At 36.8% G+C, this 19808-nt stretch overlaps 1 protein-coding gene across 23 annotated transcripts in view; it reads right to left on the minus strand.

Moving 5' to 3' along the window:
* The window catches only part of SORBS2 (sorbin and SH3 domain containing 2), a 145230-nt gene that overhangs the window by 39711 nt on the left and 85711 nt on the right, over positions 1 to 19808 (minus strand). For 21 of the 23 annotated variants that reach the window (XM_071432228.1, XM_071432238.1, XM_071432236.1 and 18 more), the window contains 6 exons: positions 16604 to 16748; positions 14146 to 14321; positions 8838 to 8904; positions 7984 to 8028; positions 6624 to 6807; positions 3506 to 3620 (listed from right to left, as the gene is read on the minus strand). In XM_071432228.1, the coding sequence (XP_071288329.1) occupies positions 3506 to 3620; positions 6624 to 6807; positions 7984 to 8028; positions 8838 to 8904; positions 14146 to 14321; positions 16604 to 16748 (732 nt within the window). Of the gene's footprint in view, positions 1 to 3505; positions 3621 to 6623; positions 6808 to 7983; positions 8029 to 8837; positions 8905 to 13317; positions 13454 to 14145; positions 14322 to 16603; positions 16749 to 19808 lie in introns of those variants that run through there. The other 2 variants (XM_071432242.1, XM_071432243.1) reach the window with 2 other exon arrangements.

Genomic DNA, 19808 nt, shown 5'->3' on the forward strand with positions numbered 1-19808 from the left:
GAACAGAGATTAAAAAAATGTAGAACTAAAATTTAACCTCACAGTTTTATTTGACTACCACATGTATACTTTTATGCTTAGAGTAAAATAACTAATGAAAATAGAGGCATTGCATATACGAGTTTTATGAGGTCTTTTTTTACAGCAACACTGAGATTTTTCCTTACATACTCTACTGCAGAAATAGATATATGTACATGTATGGAGGAATTGCTTCTCATATATACAGGGCAGAAACTAGTAAAAACAATTAATTTCATTTACACATGAGTAAGATTAAGTTGTTACATTGCCATTTAATTATTAATGGAAAGTAAATATTCATTTTAGGAAACAAGTCCATTGTTTGGATGATATTGGAGAAAAAGAGGAATATTTAGCTGAATTGCAGACACTGGAGATAGAAACACACATCAAAACAACTTTTGTACCACCCTATCAGTGGCTTCTTGAAATACGACAAAAAGGAGCTGTATCACCATGTCTGGTAAGACTATTTAATGCCTTAATATCACAAACTTTTACTGCAGTCTCAAAGTACTCATCCCAAACCTCTCCTTTATGCTGATGTTTTATACTCTTACAAATTCAAATTATGGAAGAAACCACACTAATTTCCTGTTTCATGGAAGAGGATACTACACAATACAGCAGTTTGAAACTACAGTCATACTTCTGCATCTATAACAATTAGTGATCCCTAACCAATCTATCCATTTCATGTTTCTTACTAGGTCAATGTTTTAGTTTATTATTTCTTACATTGTTTTGATTAATGCAGATTTTCTTTTCATCAGTGAGGATCTGCTGCATAGTATTACCCACTAAATGTTAGCTTCACACTGAATCTCAATTTCTTTTATTGCTGTGTTCTCATCTCCCCATTAATCAGAACTAAATTCCAGTCTGCTACCTACACCAATAAAGGGAATGCTAATCTCTCAAGTCTGATTTGTCAGACTTGACAGATTATGATACAAGGCAGCTGTAAATATTTTATATTTTTAACAGATTACTTTGCCATCAAAACTACAATCTTGTAGACATGGAAATTATTTAATTAAAAAATTGGAGATTTAGGGTGTTAGAAAAACTCCCTTTGGTTTCTTTGATTTATACAAAACTAATAAAGTATGACTTTCTAGTTCAGACACTATAAATGTCTGTCTTTTGCAATATTAATTTACCACATTTATTTTATATTCCACATTTTTATTACTACTTTCCTTCAGTATCATAAAAAAAAAATTCAGACATTAGAAATAAAATATTTTGAGATTATTAAGATAGAAGATTTAATTCATGCAGTACTGATACGTTTGAGAATTTGGAGTTTTCATCTGAATTTGGAACCAGTGCATTATTTTCAGAGGTCAGCTTTTCCTACACACAATGAAAAGAGCTTTTGACTTGCTTTGCTGATCATCCTTTAAGAAGTTAAGTTTTACTTTCTATATCCCATTCAGTGAATACAAGGCGAGCAAATACTTCAGTGAAAACAATTAATTTCCTGTTAGTAACATGGTTCAAAGGTACTATGTTAATTATATAAAGCTAAATAGCATCTTTATCAACAGTAGACATTCCAGATTGATGAAACTGTGATAGCTTCCTAATTTTTTCAACCATGTTACACTAGTGTCAGCAAAACTTTAATCTCATAATAATTTCCAATTTTTTACAGCTCTGAATCATACATAAACAAAGAAATCTCTCAGTTCTGTACATGAATGTACTTTCCTCAGCTTTAAAAATTTCTTATACAATGAGATGGTTCCTTGTATGTACATCGGCTAAGCCTAAACTTTTAGTCTAAGCTTCAAGATGGCAAAGTATGACCTTACCCTTGATGGATATTGCTTAGTAAGTAACATGACTACAACATGACTAATGCTTTTCTGCATGAAAATATTTTAATGACCAAAGCTCAAAATTCCATCTCTTGGTTCAGATTAGCGAAAGTAAAATGCATAAGCAAGTGGGAAAAAAGATTCAGCAACAGTCAGCAAACCTCATTTTCTTGTTATTTCATTAGTTTGCTAGAATTGAAAAAATATAGCTCTGAAAATATTCATCAGCACTGCAATGGTTATATGAATTATTTTTGTTCACATTACATTAGCAAAAAATATAATTTATTAAAAAAGTGAGGCCATTATTGGAATACACTGAAATCAGTGTAATTTTCTTATGTTTAACTTGAATCTGCTATTACACTTTGGCATTGGGAAAACTGGAAAATTACCTCAGTGTTTATAATGCAGCCTTGGCACTCAAAAAGTGCTCAGGAAAAATGACACTGCCATTTAGATAAAATTATTTGTTAAGTTCATCTGCACTCAGATACTAATTATATTTATTCATTACCAGTTCCTACAGAAATGCCCATTTCCTCTTTGAAAAGCACATTGATTCTGCAAGAACTCAATTTCACAGAAAAAGAGCTTTGTGTTTTCTAGTTAACAAAAAAATAGATTCCTGCAAAGACCAGAAAAACAAAGGAAAAGGTGCTTGGTTCAGGTGTTTCACACAGTTGATACACTGCATATTCTGAAATTCAGTCATTTCCTTAATTTGCTTTAAATTGGCAAAATCAATTCTGTGAACAAGCATGTAATACAGAAGCAAATAACAATCCAGCACTCATTTCATAAACCTCTTCCTTAAAACTGGACTCCCTCAAACATTTCAACCTCAAAGCAAAAGACCAAGAAAAGAAAATATCACCATTGATACATAACAGCTTTTCTAAAATAAGAAAATGTTAAGATAGCACAAAGTTAAATAAGAAGAGCTGGGTGAATGTGCCTTTCAGCAAATGAAAACTTCTGTTAATTGTCATTTTGCAAGCATTAAGCATAGCTTTATTCCACAATTGCTATAATTATTCAGAAAGCAGGAATAAAGACTTCTAATTACATGTTAATGTATACTCATTCATAATGTACATTCACTCAAATCACAGAGTATTTGAGGCTGGAAAAGATCCCCAGAGGTCATCTAGTCCAACCTCCTGCTAAAGGTAGGAATAATCATATCAGTTTGCTCCGGGCTGTGCTCAGGCAAGTCCTGTCTGGGCAACCTTGGCCAGTATTTGACCAAAATCTCCTTAGCTATACAATTCAGCACATCCTGAAAATGCAAATATCTTCTTTTTATGCATTAATTATTCAGATATCATATGTGCTGTTAACACTACTGAAAATAAGTGCTGTAGATGCACACCATTTAGAAAAAGCAGTTTCCATCTGTTTTGTCTATCATCCATGAGGTTTGCATGGTGGTGATTCCTTGGAAACACCAGAAGATGTAAGTTAAGCAAATAAGCCAAACCAAATTTTTCCATACAACCATCAGATAAGAGCAAAGACAAATTGCTGCAAAATTGTATTTGAAAAAGGATCTTAAATATTCTTCCAAATAGCAATTATTAATAGTAAGTAATAAAAAGATAAGCTCTTACCAAATCGCTTACTGTACTACCCATTTCATTTGTGTGTCTTACCGGTCGTTCGTGCTCAAGGATCGATGACTTTCCCGGCTCATACTCAAAAATACTTCTTGGTTCAGAACGGAACTTGCGAGTATCTACCTTTCTGTCAGGAGGGTCCCAGTCGTTCCTAAACAACAAATACAGGTAACTGAGCTAATTTACTGTCACCACCTTGTGGTTTGCAGCCCTGTACAACAGAAACCTGCAAAGCCAGATGATGTCCAGAACAGCTCATATTTCCAGATCTCAGCTGTGGCATTGCAGTGTTTTACTGTAACATCTTAACCTGTTTACAGCAAGTATGCTCAGTACAGAAGGAAGAATACTAGAGATGTCCAATCTGTGATCACTCATATTTTTCTTTTAACTAGTAGAGCAGTTTAAAAACTACCCTGGCATACCACGTCAAAAAGCATGCAAACCATTGCAAATAACTATACATGTTTTGTGCACTATACTAATATAGGCAAGTGGTAGATATTTTGTCATCACATAGTATGATAATAAGGCCATATTGAAAAAGTTATAAAATTTTCTGAGGCAAAAAATGAGGAATTATTTTAAAAGACCGCGTGATGATCAGTATCCTGATCATTGTAGAATTACTTCTGAAAACCTTGTAAGCAGCATATTGCTTCTCTGTCTTGAATAGATACACAAGAGGAAGAATTTTGCAGTTGAATTTGGAATAGAAATGTAGCCATTTTCTCTATAATTACAAATTTGCTTTCAATTTAATAATGCTATGCAAAGAATAAAAAGTAACCCATGCTACCATATTTTTTCAGTCATTTATGTCATATTACTAGGTACATATACATTTTGGGGGAATACTTAGCTAGTTACAGTGGGAGCTACCTTTGCATGGCAGTTCTTGTAGTACCTCCCTCCATTCTACTTGGAAAATTGTAGCTCACACATATTTTTATTTAACTCTGTGTAAAATGACCCACTAGTAACTCAAAGGTTGGAGGAAAGGGGAGGGGAAATACTACCAGCTATTGTCTGTATTTGATAAGAAAGAGCACACACTGATTAAATTTTATCAGTTCTATTGGTCTTTCTGGCGTGACTTGGTTTGATGTGACCTGACATAATAATGCACATGTCATGTGCCTTAAAAAGATCTATGGGGTAGCTATTGTTTATAATATGCTTGCAAGTGCATTTCAGGGACACAGACATCTCTATTTATAAAATGCCCTACATTTAAAGGGAAGTAGTTCTACATGGCTTTATTGTTTATTTTCACTGAGGAAAAAATTATTTTCAGAGCAGAAAAGGTTACATTTTTTGAGAATGAATAGGAAAATGGAAATATTCGGATGAAGTTGCATTACACTGTAAGCCACTGAAGAAAAAAGGATGCTACTGAAATTCTGATTCACACTCAGTTCAACTAATTTACAGTTTTCAGCCTTTTACCCTGTAAGGACTATATTTTGAGCTCAACCACTAATGCAAAACATATCTTGCCTCTCAGGTATAAAACATGTGATATATGTGGACCTAAGCCTCTTAGGTGAGATTTTAAATACTCTGGCTTTCTAGGCAATTAAAAAAAGAATCTCCCAATGGCAGGAAAAGATTGATGAGCTATAGCTTTCAGCAGTGGGCAAAGCGTAGCTAACGTTTTTGGCATCTCTTGGCCTGGAGAACACAGATTTCCACTGAATGTTGCATCATGCAGAGATTAAAAGGGGAGGTTAAATAGCCAAATTCAGTGCTCAGCAGCTGTTTCCAAGCTTGACAAGGTGCACTGCAACAGGCCTCAGTTTCTGTGACCGAGGCATTTGGCCTAGCACAGGACAACAACTCACACAACTTCAGAGATCAAAGCTAAACAACTCCACATTTTGGTATCCTGCTAAAAAAATCTGCACTTCTGTATGACCTGCTAACAAACCTCAAGCTTCATGGCCTCTGTGAGGCAGCCCAACTGTAACCTTTAGCATTTCCTCTGGACAACCTGCCCTGCCCTTGGAAGCCAAAATCAGTAACCATCAAGCCATCTCATCTTCCTCTCCAGTATGTGTATCTACTGATCTACACTTTGGATTGCCACTAGCGAGAAATTTTTCAAAAAGCCATAGTTGTGTCTTAATTTTCAACACTTAGTATGGTTTTTCCTCATAATATTTTATTCAAATTGCTAATTAATTGAACCTGTTTAATATAATTACATTTCTACATATAAATATGTTTACAATATCCAAGCTGACAGAAATGGCCAAATTCTCTTTTGTTGCTTGAGTGTAATCAAGAGAGAGGAGCATGTAGGCACAGATGAAAGGAAAAATATTACTCTTTTAGTATATAATATATACATAGGCACACATATAGATTTATAATAGCATATTATTATATTAACAGGTAGTATTAATTAATGTAAAGAAGATTTTTTTCTTGAGCTAGAACCTACAGACATGCTGAAGTCAACACAAGAATTTGTGTGCAGGTCTCTTGCAAGTATCAAAAGGGTAAGTACTTCTTTCCTGAGTTATTTATTATTAACTTTTTCCAGACTGAACTCTAAACAGTGGGACTTGGTTTTGTGCAGAGAATTTGGGTAGAGAACTATGAGATATCCAAAATGCCTCTTTAATCTGTAAACACTGCCTTGGTCTACCAAAATAGAGATTGAAAAAAATGGGGGTATAAAGCACTTCTGAACTCTGGGGAAATGTGGGTTGACTTCTATGCTCTTGTACAGCTTTGCTCTCCCTTGACTTTTGAATTACATCATCTTTTTGATGCTTTCTCTTTGGTGCTGGATACAATAAATGGCTTTCCCTACTCAGAGACTAACTATTGAAGACAGCTCCTAGAGCACAGACTGTTCTGAAACTCAGCAAGCAGGACAATACCACTAATGAGAATAAAAATCCTTAATGATGCTCATGGGTGCATCATGAATAAGAAAAAATAATGCTTTAGCACACTGAAGAAATGAGAGCACTATGCATGATGCCTGGACTCCTGGCAAAGATCACCCCTCATCACCTGACTGGCCCTTGAATAAAGCCCTTGAAGTCATATTATTCTAGAGCTGCTGTTTTATCCCATGTTATTTTCTGCAACTGGAGTACTGTACTTATCAAGAAGACCTTTTGAAAATGCACAAACTTACTTTTCTGGTGTAGAGCGTTGCCTCATACGATGTGGTGGTACTGGTGGTGGCACGTGGGGTGGCAAAGGGGATGAGACCTTAAAGGCATCGGAGCTACTGTCAGAAGCACTTTTGGACAGTGGTCTGTACGTCTGTGTCTTTGCAGCTGGGTGTGCCTGAGCAGAGAAGGATGGACTGTAGCTACCTAATATAAAACAAAACCAGAAACAGTCATAACATGAGAGTAAGTCTTAAAAAAGCACAACATGGACTGCTACAAGAACCCACAGTAACTCCATAAAATGGCAAGATTACAAAAACGTGCAAATGAGTTTTAAAAGTACATTGCTGTGTATTGTGCAGCTCATTAGAGAGCTTCTTATACATTTTTACACAAAATTACAAAGACATAGGCAAATTTCAGTGCAGTTAAAATAAATTAATTTGATGGAGAAGTTAATGGGTGTATACATCCATCACATCTGTTAATGACAGCCTGTAATTAATCTCCAGGCTCATCCTGTTGCTCAGTTGTTCCATGTTCAGAAGATAGAGAAGAGGCAGGAAACACACCTTTTTTGATTGTTTAATAACTATTTGATTTGTTATGATGAGGCAATAGCATATCTTGAAGAGGATCACAAGAGTACAAAGAGATGCCAAACCACTGACCCACAACAAGTCATCTGAACAGCACAGAAAAAGGCACTATTGAAAGCATGTTTAATGCAACAAAAACTGAAATGGAAAAATTTTGAATGGCTGTTTTGCAGAAGGCACTATAGCCTTTTTGCACATAGTCTATTCATGCTTTCATTTTTGCTTTCTTTGGAAATAATTTTACCATATGGGTATAATCTTCTTAAGACACAATGATTATATCTTAGATGAGTATGTCTTTTCTTGTGGCTAAATTATGTCAACATGAATGCCTATAACAAAAATGGAAAAGTTTGTAAAAAAATCATTTTTATTAGGCACTCTCGCTGCATATTTTTAAAGTGTATTCAGTACATTATTTTTGTCTTTCCATGTTAGTAATTAGTATTTTCATTTTCACACAGTAGTTCCCTTTCCATTTCTATAAAGGAAAGGCTGTGTTACTAACAATCACTAGTGAAAATAAATGCAATGTAATCAAGAAACCACAGTGTTAAGTGTATCCCTCTACAGTAAGAGGTCCACAGCTGCAATTAATTTCTGTAGTAAGAATGAAACTAAAACTTGTTTCATTTGGGGAAAAAAGGCATGAACAACTGAGATCAAACGAGACACTAGAAAATGTGTCTACAAGCATTACAAAAGCGAGCGTGAAGAGTTAACTACACCATCACTTGCTGACATTAACAAAGCATCGTTTTGAACACGGAGTAATTCCTACCAGTATTGTATGCATATGCAGTATTATACAAGTCTGTGTCGTCATCTACAAAAAGAAATACATATGTTACAGTAGTGCCATACATGCCAGTTCATCACAGAAAATGAGCTTTGTCTTTGCAAATACAAATCAAAGATTGGTAAGCAATCAAGCACTGTATTTCTTTTCCTTGTCTCATAGGTGCTTTTGGAAAACTCTGTCTTCCCATTATACTTAGGCTGTTTTTACCATCTTATTGTGTTGTATCTTCTGGTCATGTCACTCATATTGCATACTTACTAAGTTAGCACTAAACTGCAAATTACTTTTTGTCTGATCTTTTCCTCTTCCCAGGCTTGATTCCTTCCTTTTGTCAGCGTTCCTCTGCTACAGACTGTTAAGTTGTTGTTCCTATCACAAAAGGCAATCCTAAATATCTACTATGCGACTAGTGTTCAAGTTAGAGCCTGTAAGCCAACATTCTCCTGCCTACATTTCTTATTCTCCCACTAACATTCTGTGTGACCATACTGAATGTTAGCTCTACCTGAGATGAGTAAAGTCTCCTTCCTTCTGGAGGTATAATGAGCATAATTGCCATTTACACAGTTTCCTGACATCATTGGGGCAAATCATAAAGGACATTAAAGCTAGGAATGTCACCAAAGCTCAGTTTCAGCAAAACCAAGTAAGATATTCTATGACAATAATTAAATTCAGGCACAAAATTTTTCCTTAAGCCAGCCTGTTTACTAGCCCACGCTGTTCTAACACTGGAGTTCTCCAAAAGAATGGCAGATGGTAGGAGATCTACAGTAGAAAATTTCTCATCCCTCAAACTGGACATGAGGAGAAAAAGACAAGAACAGACTCACCAGGCTTATGAACCATATGGATTTGCTTGAACATTGTCTTGTACCAATCCTTTGGCCTGTCAACTGTCTGAAAAAAATACAGTTTTAACAATTAACAAAAAATAAAAATACCCATGTGTACAGATCGAATCAGACATTTAATGTTCTGTGGAAAGAAATATTATATGTTATTCCCTATTTAATATAACAGTTTGCATTTATTTTGAATTAATTTATGCATTTTATCATGGAATTCCTGTAACAAATTCTGGAAGACACTGAAGACTGAGTCTGTCTTGGACTCTGATCCTGGGAAGGTATAATGGTTCAGAACATTGGAATTATTGCGAGATCAACAGTTCATCACCTTAGTGCTCTATATCTTACAATGATGAATGCTAGATTCTATACAGAAAATAGAAACACCTCAGCAGTTATGATTACAAACATGTAAGAATGCTTTTTTTGACCCCCTGGCAATTTCTGGCTTACATGACTTTCTAAATATAATTGTTAAATAATGCAGAAAAACTTTGTAATACTACTGAGAAAAGAACTAAGACCACACTATATTACAGACTTAATGTTTGGATTGTTGACGAAGAGTATTCTTTTTAACAGTTTTAAAAGCCCTTTCCAGACAACTTTTTTTAACTTATTTAATATTCACTCATTAAATTATATTTATCCTTACTTTTGCAAACTAAGTAATCCGAATCCCAAGGTTCCCAAACTCTGTTCATATTGACTCCTGCTAGTGCTTCTTTTTATCTTACCCTTCTGAATTTTCTCTTACTGCAATTTTCTTTGAGAGGATGATAATATTCCAGGAAAGGATTAACACAAAGGCAAACAGTATTATCCTTCTTAGGTGCTAAAATTTTACTTGTTCCACAGTAGCCATAAAAGCAGAAGTTTTAGTGCAAAGAATCATGGAATCATAGAATGGCCTGGGTTGAAAAGGACCTTAAAGATCATCAAGTTCTAACATTCCTTGCACTGACAGGGACAATGTTCACTAGGCCAGGTTGCTTGGAGCTCCATCCAGTGTGGCCTTGAACATCTCCAGGGATGGGGCATCCACAAAAATCACTATGTTCAAACCTCATGGTACACAGGGAAAATTCAAAGGACCTCTCTTGAAGTGCATTATTTTGCACCAGCAAATACCAAATTTGCAATCACTTTGCTTACTCCTCTTTAGCACAAAAAGCAAAAATCTATGAATTCTTCCCTACAGAATACTGGACAGATGTGCATGTGTTCACCATCTTTACTAAATCCCACTTTTGCCATGATTACTTGTTATCTGTACATAACTAATATGTTTTGTTTACAATGGTGAGCTCTTACTATGAGGGACTAGGCATGTCTGCCTAGTCCTGTATTCTGAGGACTTATATTGAGTTCTCATAAAATTGCTACTATTATTAGAACAATGTTTAAAATAAGAGCAGACAGTCAGTTCCCCAAAGAATTTGGGGATCTCCTGGGTAAGAAAAAAATAAAGCAGAGTTATGCTTTTTACCTAGGCCTGCCTTGCAAGACAGAGGTAAAGGAGGTTCAGTTTTGTCTCAAGATAAAATAGGTCCCTTCCCCCACTTACCAATGTGCTGAGTTCTGCCAAGTGTAAGCTATTCAGAAGCAGATTTGGGTCATATTCATATTGTTTCCCAAAAGGTCTTAAATATCTACACTAGTGGAACTCTGATTAGAATAATTTAGCTGGACTTGAAACAAGTATGCTGTTTAGTGCTCCAGGATGATATATGCTCAAAAGTTTACAATTCCAGGAAGTCTGACGCAATTCACACTGATGGACATAACCTCCCTGCTTCTCCTCATTTCCCACAGCAACAGTCCCATGATATTGTGCCTGCCTTTCTGATTGTATTAAACCAAGGAGAGTCTTCCAACCAGTGGTAGGTGAACAAATCACAAATAATGCATAAATACTGCTGCCATGTCCCTGCTGTTTGTCAAGCATTGTCAGGTCCTCCACAAAGTCAAAGGAGGCTCCCACACAGAGATCAGGTATGAAGAAGCTTCCATGAGTAGAGAAGGTTTCCCAACATCCTTCTGGGTATTTGAATGTTTCTTTCTCTCATCATCTTCCCAGCAAACCCTCCTAGGAGTTTCAGCCTCAGCCAGTAACTTGGCTTTATGTTATAAACCAGACAGGATTAAGAAATAGAATACATTAATTTTGGAATTCATTTTCTCAATTTATATTCACTAATCCCACACACCAAAATTGTTTGAGGAATTAAGAGTATTCACAATGCACAAAGCCATTCAGATGCCATCCTGCTTTGCATATATTACAGCCGATGCAATTAAATGTTGGAACACGGCATCATCGTATGTGAAAAAAACAATCAGCCAAACAGCACGTAGAGGACATAAGAAGTAACTGCAATTGCTCCTTTGGAGAGTCCGTAATCCCTGCACTATTGTAATCATCCATCAGGAAGTATGCAATTAAAGGAGGCCTCTCTGACCCTGAGATTAGTTCAGCTGGTGGGAACAGGGTGCTAATAATGCTTGCATACCCATATGGGCTATTCACTTAGAGCTGGACTTGATGATCCTTGTGGATCTTCCAACTCAGAATGTTCTGAGACTTTCAGTGGACCTCTGTTTTTTTGTGGTTTTTTTCCTGAGCTGAAATATTACACCACTAAGTATGGAAAAGAAACCTAGCAGGACTTGATTTTTTTCCGTCTTACTAAGTAGAGGCCTTTCAGTCTACCAATTTATTTTTGATAATTAGATATAAATATTCATTTTGGATGGACTGAAACAGTGTAGCGTTACTGCATACCATGAATCTGGCTTTTCCTTTCCCAGGTCCCCATCAGTGGTAAATTGTGCTATATTTGACTGAATGCTGTTCTGATTGTACAGAATTTTATCCTCTCTTTTTCAGGGACTTCATTTTTAGTGTCTTGGAATTTTACCATCTTTGGGGCAGGGCTTGGCACAAAGGCAGAACCTAACAACAATCTGAATTTTCAGACTTGGCATTTCCCAGAGCTACAAAGAGCTAAAGTGGCACAGAAGGAACATGTTAACATGGGATAGGGGTTCTGAGTGAATAAAAAGCTTTATAGGAGTCCTTCCCTTCTCAGAAGCCTGATACAAATGGGTTAGCAGGAATAGAAAGAACATCTTTCTGTTTTCCTTGGCTAAACAGCTGTCTCGAACCATGATCTAAGAGTAAAGACAGACTCGGAGGAGACGATCACATCTTGCAAAATCTCTTTACTCCTAAGAAGCACTCAAAATCTGGAACACAGATGCTCCTGAGTTCTTAATAACATGCTAAACTTCGAGCAGCACAGCATTTTGGAACACAGTGAGTGTTACCTATCACCCCTGAATCTTCATTTACTGCTTTTTCGAGAGACTGTTGCCATTTTTGCAAAGAGGGAAGAGTGAAACTTCTAAACTTTATGTGCAATGATAAATTGAATTAATTTGAAAACTTCTCTCTTCAGATGGACTGAGGGTGAACCTCCTGGGAGAAGATTCCTATTTGGATTGCTCACTCACCTTGGAGAAAGGGCAGGTGATATACTCTACCTTCTACTATTAATGGAAAATGCAGTTTTAGCAGTTTTGCAAGGTGCAGCATATTTGAGTCTTGCTGACAACTATACCAACTTTGTTCTTGCTCAGCTGGGATACACAGGGCTCAAATATACTTGTGCACACTTATAAAGTAATCTCAAATAAGTATCTTGAAAACAAATTTACTACCAGCTATGCCTTAAGGAAGCCGAATAAGGATGCAAAATGGCACATCAGATACACTCATACATACACACGCTAGCATAAAGCTTTAACTTCTATCTGATTGTGAGAATTATTTCTATAATAGCAAGATTACAGGCTATAAGATTTCTTGAAATTGAAACACACCAAAAATCAAAGCAAAACCAGCAGGAAAATGTCCTAATTCAAACTGAATTATATTTTTAGGAGAAAATCTGAAAAACTCAGATCATACAACCTGAAAGTTAAATATAGTTTGGCAGATTGCCAGCTTCATTAGGCACACTTAAGGGGGATTTCTGTTATAATCTTATATAACTGATATGCACCCTATTAGAACAATCTGCTACTAAAAAAGCACAAAACCAATTACCATATCCAATATAAAGCAAAGGGACTACTTAAAAAGAGGACAGAAAGCTAGAGTACTGCTGGAAAGAAATGTCTTCATTTTTAAAAGATTCTGATCATATAACTTTTTAATGTCATAAATAAAGCAAGAAATGCCAGAGTTTCTCCCCCATTCCTATAAAAATTGTCCCCATCTTACCACTTATCCTGATTTTTTCCTAGTGATTTTCTCCATTAATTCCTGGTTTCCCCTCTAATTTTTCAGTCCCTTGAAGCAATTCTTGGCAATACAACATAGCCCCCCGTATGTCAATATTGGCAGACAGGATACATCCAACAGCTGCTACATCCCTGCACCTCACTAAGACTTCACCTGCAAGGGCTCTGCCGCTTTCATCCTGGCTCCCACTCTTCTCCCTTTGTCCGTCCAGCACAGCAGTTCTTCTCTGGCTGGGGAGGCCAGCAAGTGCTGCCTTTACAGACCTAGTGCAGCTGCCTCTGCGCTCTCTGGAGCGGCCAGAAGAGGCTGCCCTGACAGCAGAGTGGAAAGAATGCTTCAGCATAGTGAAAACAAAACTCTTCAGTCTGACATCCTGGGACCACTCAAGCAGTGACCAGTGGCAGATGATTAGAACGGGGCTGCACAATGAAAGGGCTCCCCAGCTATTCGCTTATGTGTCACTCAAGGGCACAAGGATTATTTACTGCACTGTCACAAAAATGCTGCTCCCTTAGATTGCCAGCAGAACAAAACTGCACATTTCTACACTACCCTGATGACATGAGAACACTGCCCCAAAAAATGCAGAGGTGTAAGATTTTTGCATATACACACAGATGTACATATGATTATTTGCACACACACACACACATATATACATATATATATAGTATGCATACGCTTTATTTCAGAAATAAACCAAATGCAATTACCGTGCATCTCCAAAAGGCAAGAACTACAAGAGACACAAGAAAGACACAAAATTTTGGCTACTTCTAATTAAAACTAGAAACATGAGGTTGCCCAATTATGCTCCCATCAGCATTCTCCTTTTCGTCAACACACAATATTATATTCACAAGGCTGCTGATTACACACGCTCTATTCCAAATTATATAAGAGTAGAAGAATGTGAAAAACCCATTACCAACAATCAGTTCATTGTATGAGTTCATACACAGATTTCCCAGAATTTCCTACCGTTCTAATTGCTGTAGGGATTCCAGATTCATCTACCGGGCCAATCCCTGCATAATGTGGAGCTTTAATTACTGTAATTTTTTTTTCTTCTTCTGAGGATCTACAGATTGGTATTGTACTGGTGGTGGTGGTGGTGCCAACATTCTGAACATGCTGTGAGTATGTCTCTGTGGACTCTGTAAAGATAACATGACAGAAAATTGTGTAATGACTCAATAATCATACTTGGCAGTTAAAACATACTTCCCCATTTCAGTACACTGTACAAAGGCTGACAATCTTAATCACATACATATACATTTTTTTAAAGAAATATCATCTTAACTCGGGATTTGCACTACTTAATGCACTACTTTATGCAGAATTATAAACTTATTTAAGGACCAGACAAACTTGCTCAATAAAAAGAGAAAAAAGCCCCACAAACATAGCAAGATCTGTTGAGAAAGGTGCAGCAGCCCTTCTCCTATAAATCAAACTTTTGCACCTTTTCTACCCGTTCCTTGGAAACCACTGACATAATTTCAAAACTTCCACCCACCAAGCCTAGCAAACTATAGAAATTGCTGCTCCCTAAGCACAGAAGACAGCCTTGCACAAAAACTTATGTCATACATGCTAAGAAACGTGAAGTTTTGATGCATGAATATTTTAAAGCAAAAAATCCTGACATATAGTGTTCTCTTAACATGTGTTGATATGTTTATGGGACTACATGTATAATCCATAAAAATGGTTTTTGTAACCCAGCACCTGTAGAGCAATCTGATGATCCACCTACAGTAATTCAGGTGAAGTGTTCAAGCTGATACTGTTTTATGGTGACCTGCAATATTTCTACCCTTCCCCCTTAAATCTTCCTTTATAACTAATGAAATTAATACATCACTATTACCATTTCCTTCTAAAATGCAGACCAAAACTTAACAAGAAACACCTCAGTGCTGGGATGTGACATGAAAATTTGTACTTCTGCAGACAATACACTCTTTCCTGTATACAGGAAAAAGAGCCCTCCTCCTTCAAGCAGCAGGTTTCAGTAAATTAGTGGGCTGCTATTACAAAGCCTCTATTTTGCAAATTCAGGTAAAGTGAGATGTTTCCGCTGCAGAATAAATGAATGCAGGAAGTAAAAATATATGTTCTATATATATATGGTGACAATAAAAATTGACTTTCATGTGGCATTAATATCCACTGATTATTCTGAAGAAAAATATGAGTTGCAATATGAGCCTCAGTGACTCCTCAGTAAAAGGAGCTCCAGTGACTGAAAGCTCTAATTTTAATTTGAATATTTCTGCTCACTCCCATTGCAGTGCTGGATTTGGCATGGCTGTTTCAGCTGTTTACTCAAGTCTGAAATCCTGTAAATAATTCAGTGCTACACATATATGGCGAGGGGCAACTCTGTGTGGCAAACGTCTGAATATTTGGAACTTTTTCCCAAAATGCATGATGTTAAATTTAGAAAACATTTTGGATTTGATCCTTCATTCTTCATAGGCCTCAAACTGAGGCCATCAGGGGGATTTCTACATGAGCAAATAGAATTAAATCAGGCTCTTACTGTGGAATACTGAACTTCAGCATCATACAAGAGTGAAAGTCTTGGGAAAATACATATTTTAAGAACATCCAAACCAGTACTGATAGATCTTTAGATCAGCAAACTGGAAGCACTCAAAAACTCTAGAATTCTGGGATTTGGAGTAACCCATGTATACAGTTTTTGTACTTATCACTATGATGACAGCAGCATTTGTCTAAGATGTCTCAGAGCAAGAACTGTCACCTAATTTCCCTGCAAGCACAAAAAAAAATGTAAACTGTGGGACCACATTCAAGTTATTTTGCATGCATAATCTTTTCTAAATATGCACAACACTGGTAGAAAAAGCAAGTAAATTATTCTCTTGGCAAAATGGGATAAGACTGGCAAAGAGCCTAAGGCTGATAGTACTTGGTTTGTGTTTAATTTTTACATTAAAGATGCTCTAAAAAAATACATAAACAAGTTTGAGATTGATGTGGCTTTAGGTTTTTAACAGCCCAGAGCCTCTCCCTTTGTTGACAGTATTTCTGCTGAAGAATTAAGGAAGTTGTAGGGAGGAGCAAAGTACAAAGTGGGCCCTCAGTTTCTTATGGCAATATCTGAAAGGGCTGGACAGGTTGAGTGATTTGGATAGATGCCCTTTCCTTGGTAAAGCCAGTAGAAAATTGGCAAGAGGTTAGCTCACACACCTAGGTTATAAAACTTAACAGTAACTCCAGTTCAGGATCACTGCTGTACCTAACAATGAATGCTATTATGTTTTTGCATTTACTTCCCAAGGTAGATGAATAGACAATACCTTCATTATGGACGTGAAGCACTCTGCAATTGTTTGCAGTCTTTACCACATGAATCAGAATTCGTTGTGTAATGTATAAAGCAAACATTCTGTGTGAGGCTTACCCATCATCCTGCCATGCTGCATGATAACAATGTTGGAATTGAGTGAAGCTGGTGGAGGGTAAGCTGAAGAAGGGGAAAAAGGCCTTTGAAAGTGACTCACTGGGCTGGCAGCAGTGCCAGAATTCCCATTCACTGTGATCTGAGCCTAAGAGAGACAAAACAATATCCCATTAAACTACACACAAAGCTCTCCAACTGCAATCCCAAAGAAAGAGTGATGCAAGACTGTCATCCACGCAACAATTCCCAGTTGTCAGGTACACAGCCTAATCGCATCTGCATTCACTGAAACACAAAGCTTATCACAAAGGGAGCAGAGTGTGGCCCTTATATATCTTGTACCTCCCCTCTTCCCTCCTTGTGTGTGCTGGCTGTGACGCATGCTGTTTTGGGAAGGTGACAGAGATCATGGTCAAGGCAATGAAGATGGCACAAACAAGGTTTGCAGATGTCTGACAGCAATATAAAATGAAGATGGCAGTAAAAGCTCCCAACACTGTGTGACAAAGGCTGTCTGCCACAGATTCCTCACACCAAGAGACATATTCCCTTAGTGCACATACTCAAGCACTATGGATATTAATGGGAACTTCTGTGCAGACTGAAGGGAAAAGTCTCATTAAGACTAGCTGAGAAGAATGAAAAAAAATTCTTTAAAAAATGGAACTCAGCTGGAGTGACTGTGGCATGCTGATATGTAATCTATCACAATAAAAATAAATAGCACCAATTAAAAAACCAACAACCCACAATCACAAAATGACAGAACAAAATCAAAATCAAAAGTGGGAGAGCTAAGCAAACTGGAAAAAGCAGAAAGCACGTAAAGCCATTTAGGCTTTAGTCACTAGAGGCACTTCACAAGAGGAAACTATCTGCCCCCAGGTTTAGAATCCTTGCACTGGGGCTGCATCACTTTTACAGGGAGTATTGAAAGAATCAAAACTGAGATGCTGAGAAAGCATTGAATGAAGTAAGAGGGTAGTGAATATTTCAGCAGAAAAGCAAGTGAAGCTCTCTGCAACATCTCCTTTAATGCAGAACTGTTCTTTAAATCTGAATTAGAAGAACTACAAAATTGGCTCAATTTTATATAACAAATGAACTAAAACATGCTGCAGATGTAAACAAGAGACTACCTGAAGCAGCAAAGCATAAATAAAAACATATTAAAATGCATATTATTTTTACAAATAAAAACTAAAATATTCATGACCCTCTGTATGCATTTGTATTCCGGAGATTACTGAATTGATTTGAAATTTTTAACATCTTGGCCTCTCATAGCTAAGGGAGAAAAACCATTTCTGGGTCCTATGCAGACATTATGTGAACTCCTAGATGCATTCAGGGGTTTGTCATTTTAAGGATGTCTGTTTTCAGAAATGAGCTGAACAGTTTCTGTCGTGGTGATGTCTCCATTGAAAGTTTTGTGTGTAAATGTTTCCTCTCTTAATAAACTCCAGAACCAAAAGTAAGCTGGCTTTTCTTCCATGACCCTCTCCTGCAAAAAAACCCAGCTTTGGAGATGGAAGAATAGAAAAGCTACATAACTCAAAGACAGCATTTCAATGAAGGCATGTTTTCAGATAAGTTTTCAAACTGAGGCCAGCTATCTCTCCTCTACTTCAGGGGTTCACCCATTCTCTTCTCCTACATATTATCTTTGGGAAAGCTTGTTTCTAGGGAAGGCAGGGTGCAACTACATGCAGAGCCTTACACCCTCTTACTTATTTACCATGGCTTTTGCTTCTCTGAGCAGAACTGGTGTGAGTTCTTTGCAGACTCCTATGAATTTTTGTAATAAAAGACTGAGATATTCCAGAGAAGGACTTTACCAAATAGCTCAGTTAGACAGCAAGGCATTTACACTAAGTAGTACAAAATATCATGAAAATAGGACCTACACAAGTAGTGGAAGGACATCAGTCATATATGTGTATGTGGCATGTTCATGACATTTCTGGGTTTGCTTCTGAAGGTCTTAGATAAGATCTCAGCTTAATTATAATTTTTTAGTTTCTAATGATTTTCTCCTTGAGGAAAATGTCTGTGAAGGTGGCTATTTCATTTGTTCATCTGCTGCATCTTGCACGGTTTACAAGGTTAGCTAGAGAAGACAGTTAAACAAAATTTCAAAGGCCTTTTCTTCCCTTGGAATAATTTGGTAGTTAATGACATTTCAATCTGAGAATGTGACACTTTAGGTCCAGGTGACAGAGTTTATTCCCAGATTTTACAAGGAAGTAAAATCCTTCAAGATGTTTTTCATTTCATGGATGCATTTTTAGCCATCTGGACTTTCTCTACAGAGAGTGGGAGATGATGACTTTTCTATACTGCAGAGTTGGGTTTTGCCAGCAGTTTAATTTCTGTGGGGTTCTTAGGACTACTTGGTGATTTTTGCTCTTGGGTGAGTGTTTTTTCATTTGGCTTTGTCCATTAACAGTGAATAAACATTATGCTCATCACTGCCATGTGTAAAAGAGAAAGTGATGGTCAGACCTGACCATTACATAGCCTTCTACTGGGACACTAACCCAAAAAGAGACAGAAGGACCAACTGCTCACTTTAGCTTGCAAAAAATGATGCTCAAAGAAAACAAATACAATTAGCTGACAATTTTAGAAGTAGGCTACAAGAAAATATAAACATTCCATGCTTCCCATAGCTAGTAAATGGTCATGTGGTGACTCTGTCTGACCAGTCTATACTTATTATGGTATCTTTGGCTACAATTACTGTGTTTTATGCAGATTCATAGTAATGATTCTTAAGAAACCCCAGTGTTTTCAGAGCTGTGTTACAGAAGTTAAGAATTAAAGTTTTTACATGACTGCTATTAATATTTTTTAGCAGCATCCAGAGCAATGACAACCAATCATTGGCTTTCCAGGTGACTATGTGCAAGGTTGGACTCAAAATACTTTTTATAAATTATACACAAAGCTTAAAAAAATATATATACTGTTTGTTCTTTTCAGGCTTGAAAATTACTGTATGCTGAAGAATTTATACAAAGTTTGAACACTGCTGTGACCCAGTAAAACTTTGGATTCAGAACATCTCTCTGTTTTGCAATTCAGCAATGAATTGCTCAATTTAAATGAAGGCTTTGTTCTGACTCATTTTAATCATGTGGATAATCTCAAAAGAAATCAAAAGTGATCTGGGTTTGACCCAGATTCCATACCTTCTTTCTCC

Source organism: Agelaius tricolor, unplaced genomic scaffold (assembly GCF_023055355.1).
Source record: "Agelaius tricolor isolate 1412-34295 unplaced genomic scaffold, bAgeTri1.0.p SCAF_8, whole genome shotgun sequence".
NCBI lineage: Eukaryota > Metazoa > Chordata > Aves > Passeriformes > Icteridae > Agelaius > Agelaius tricolor.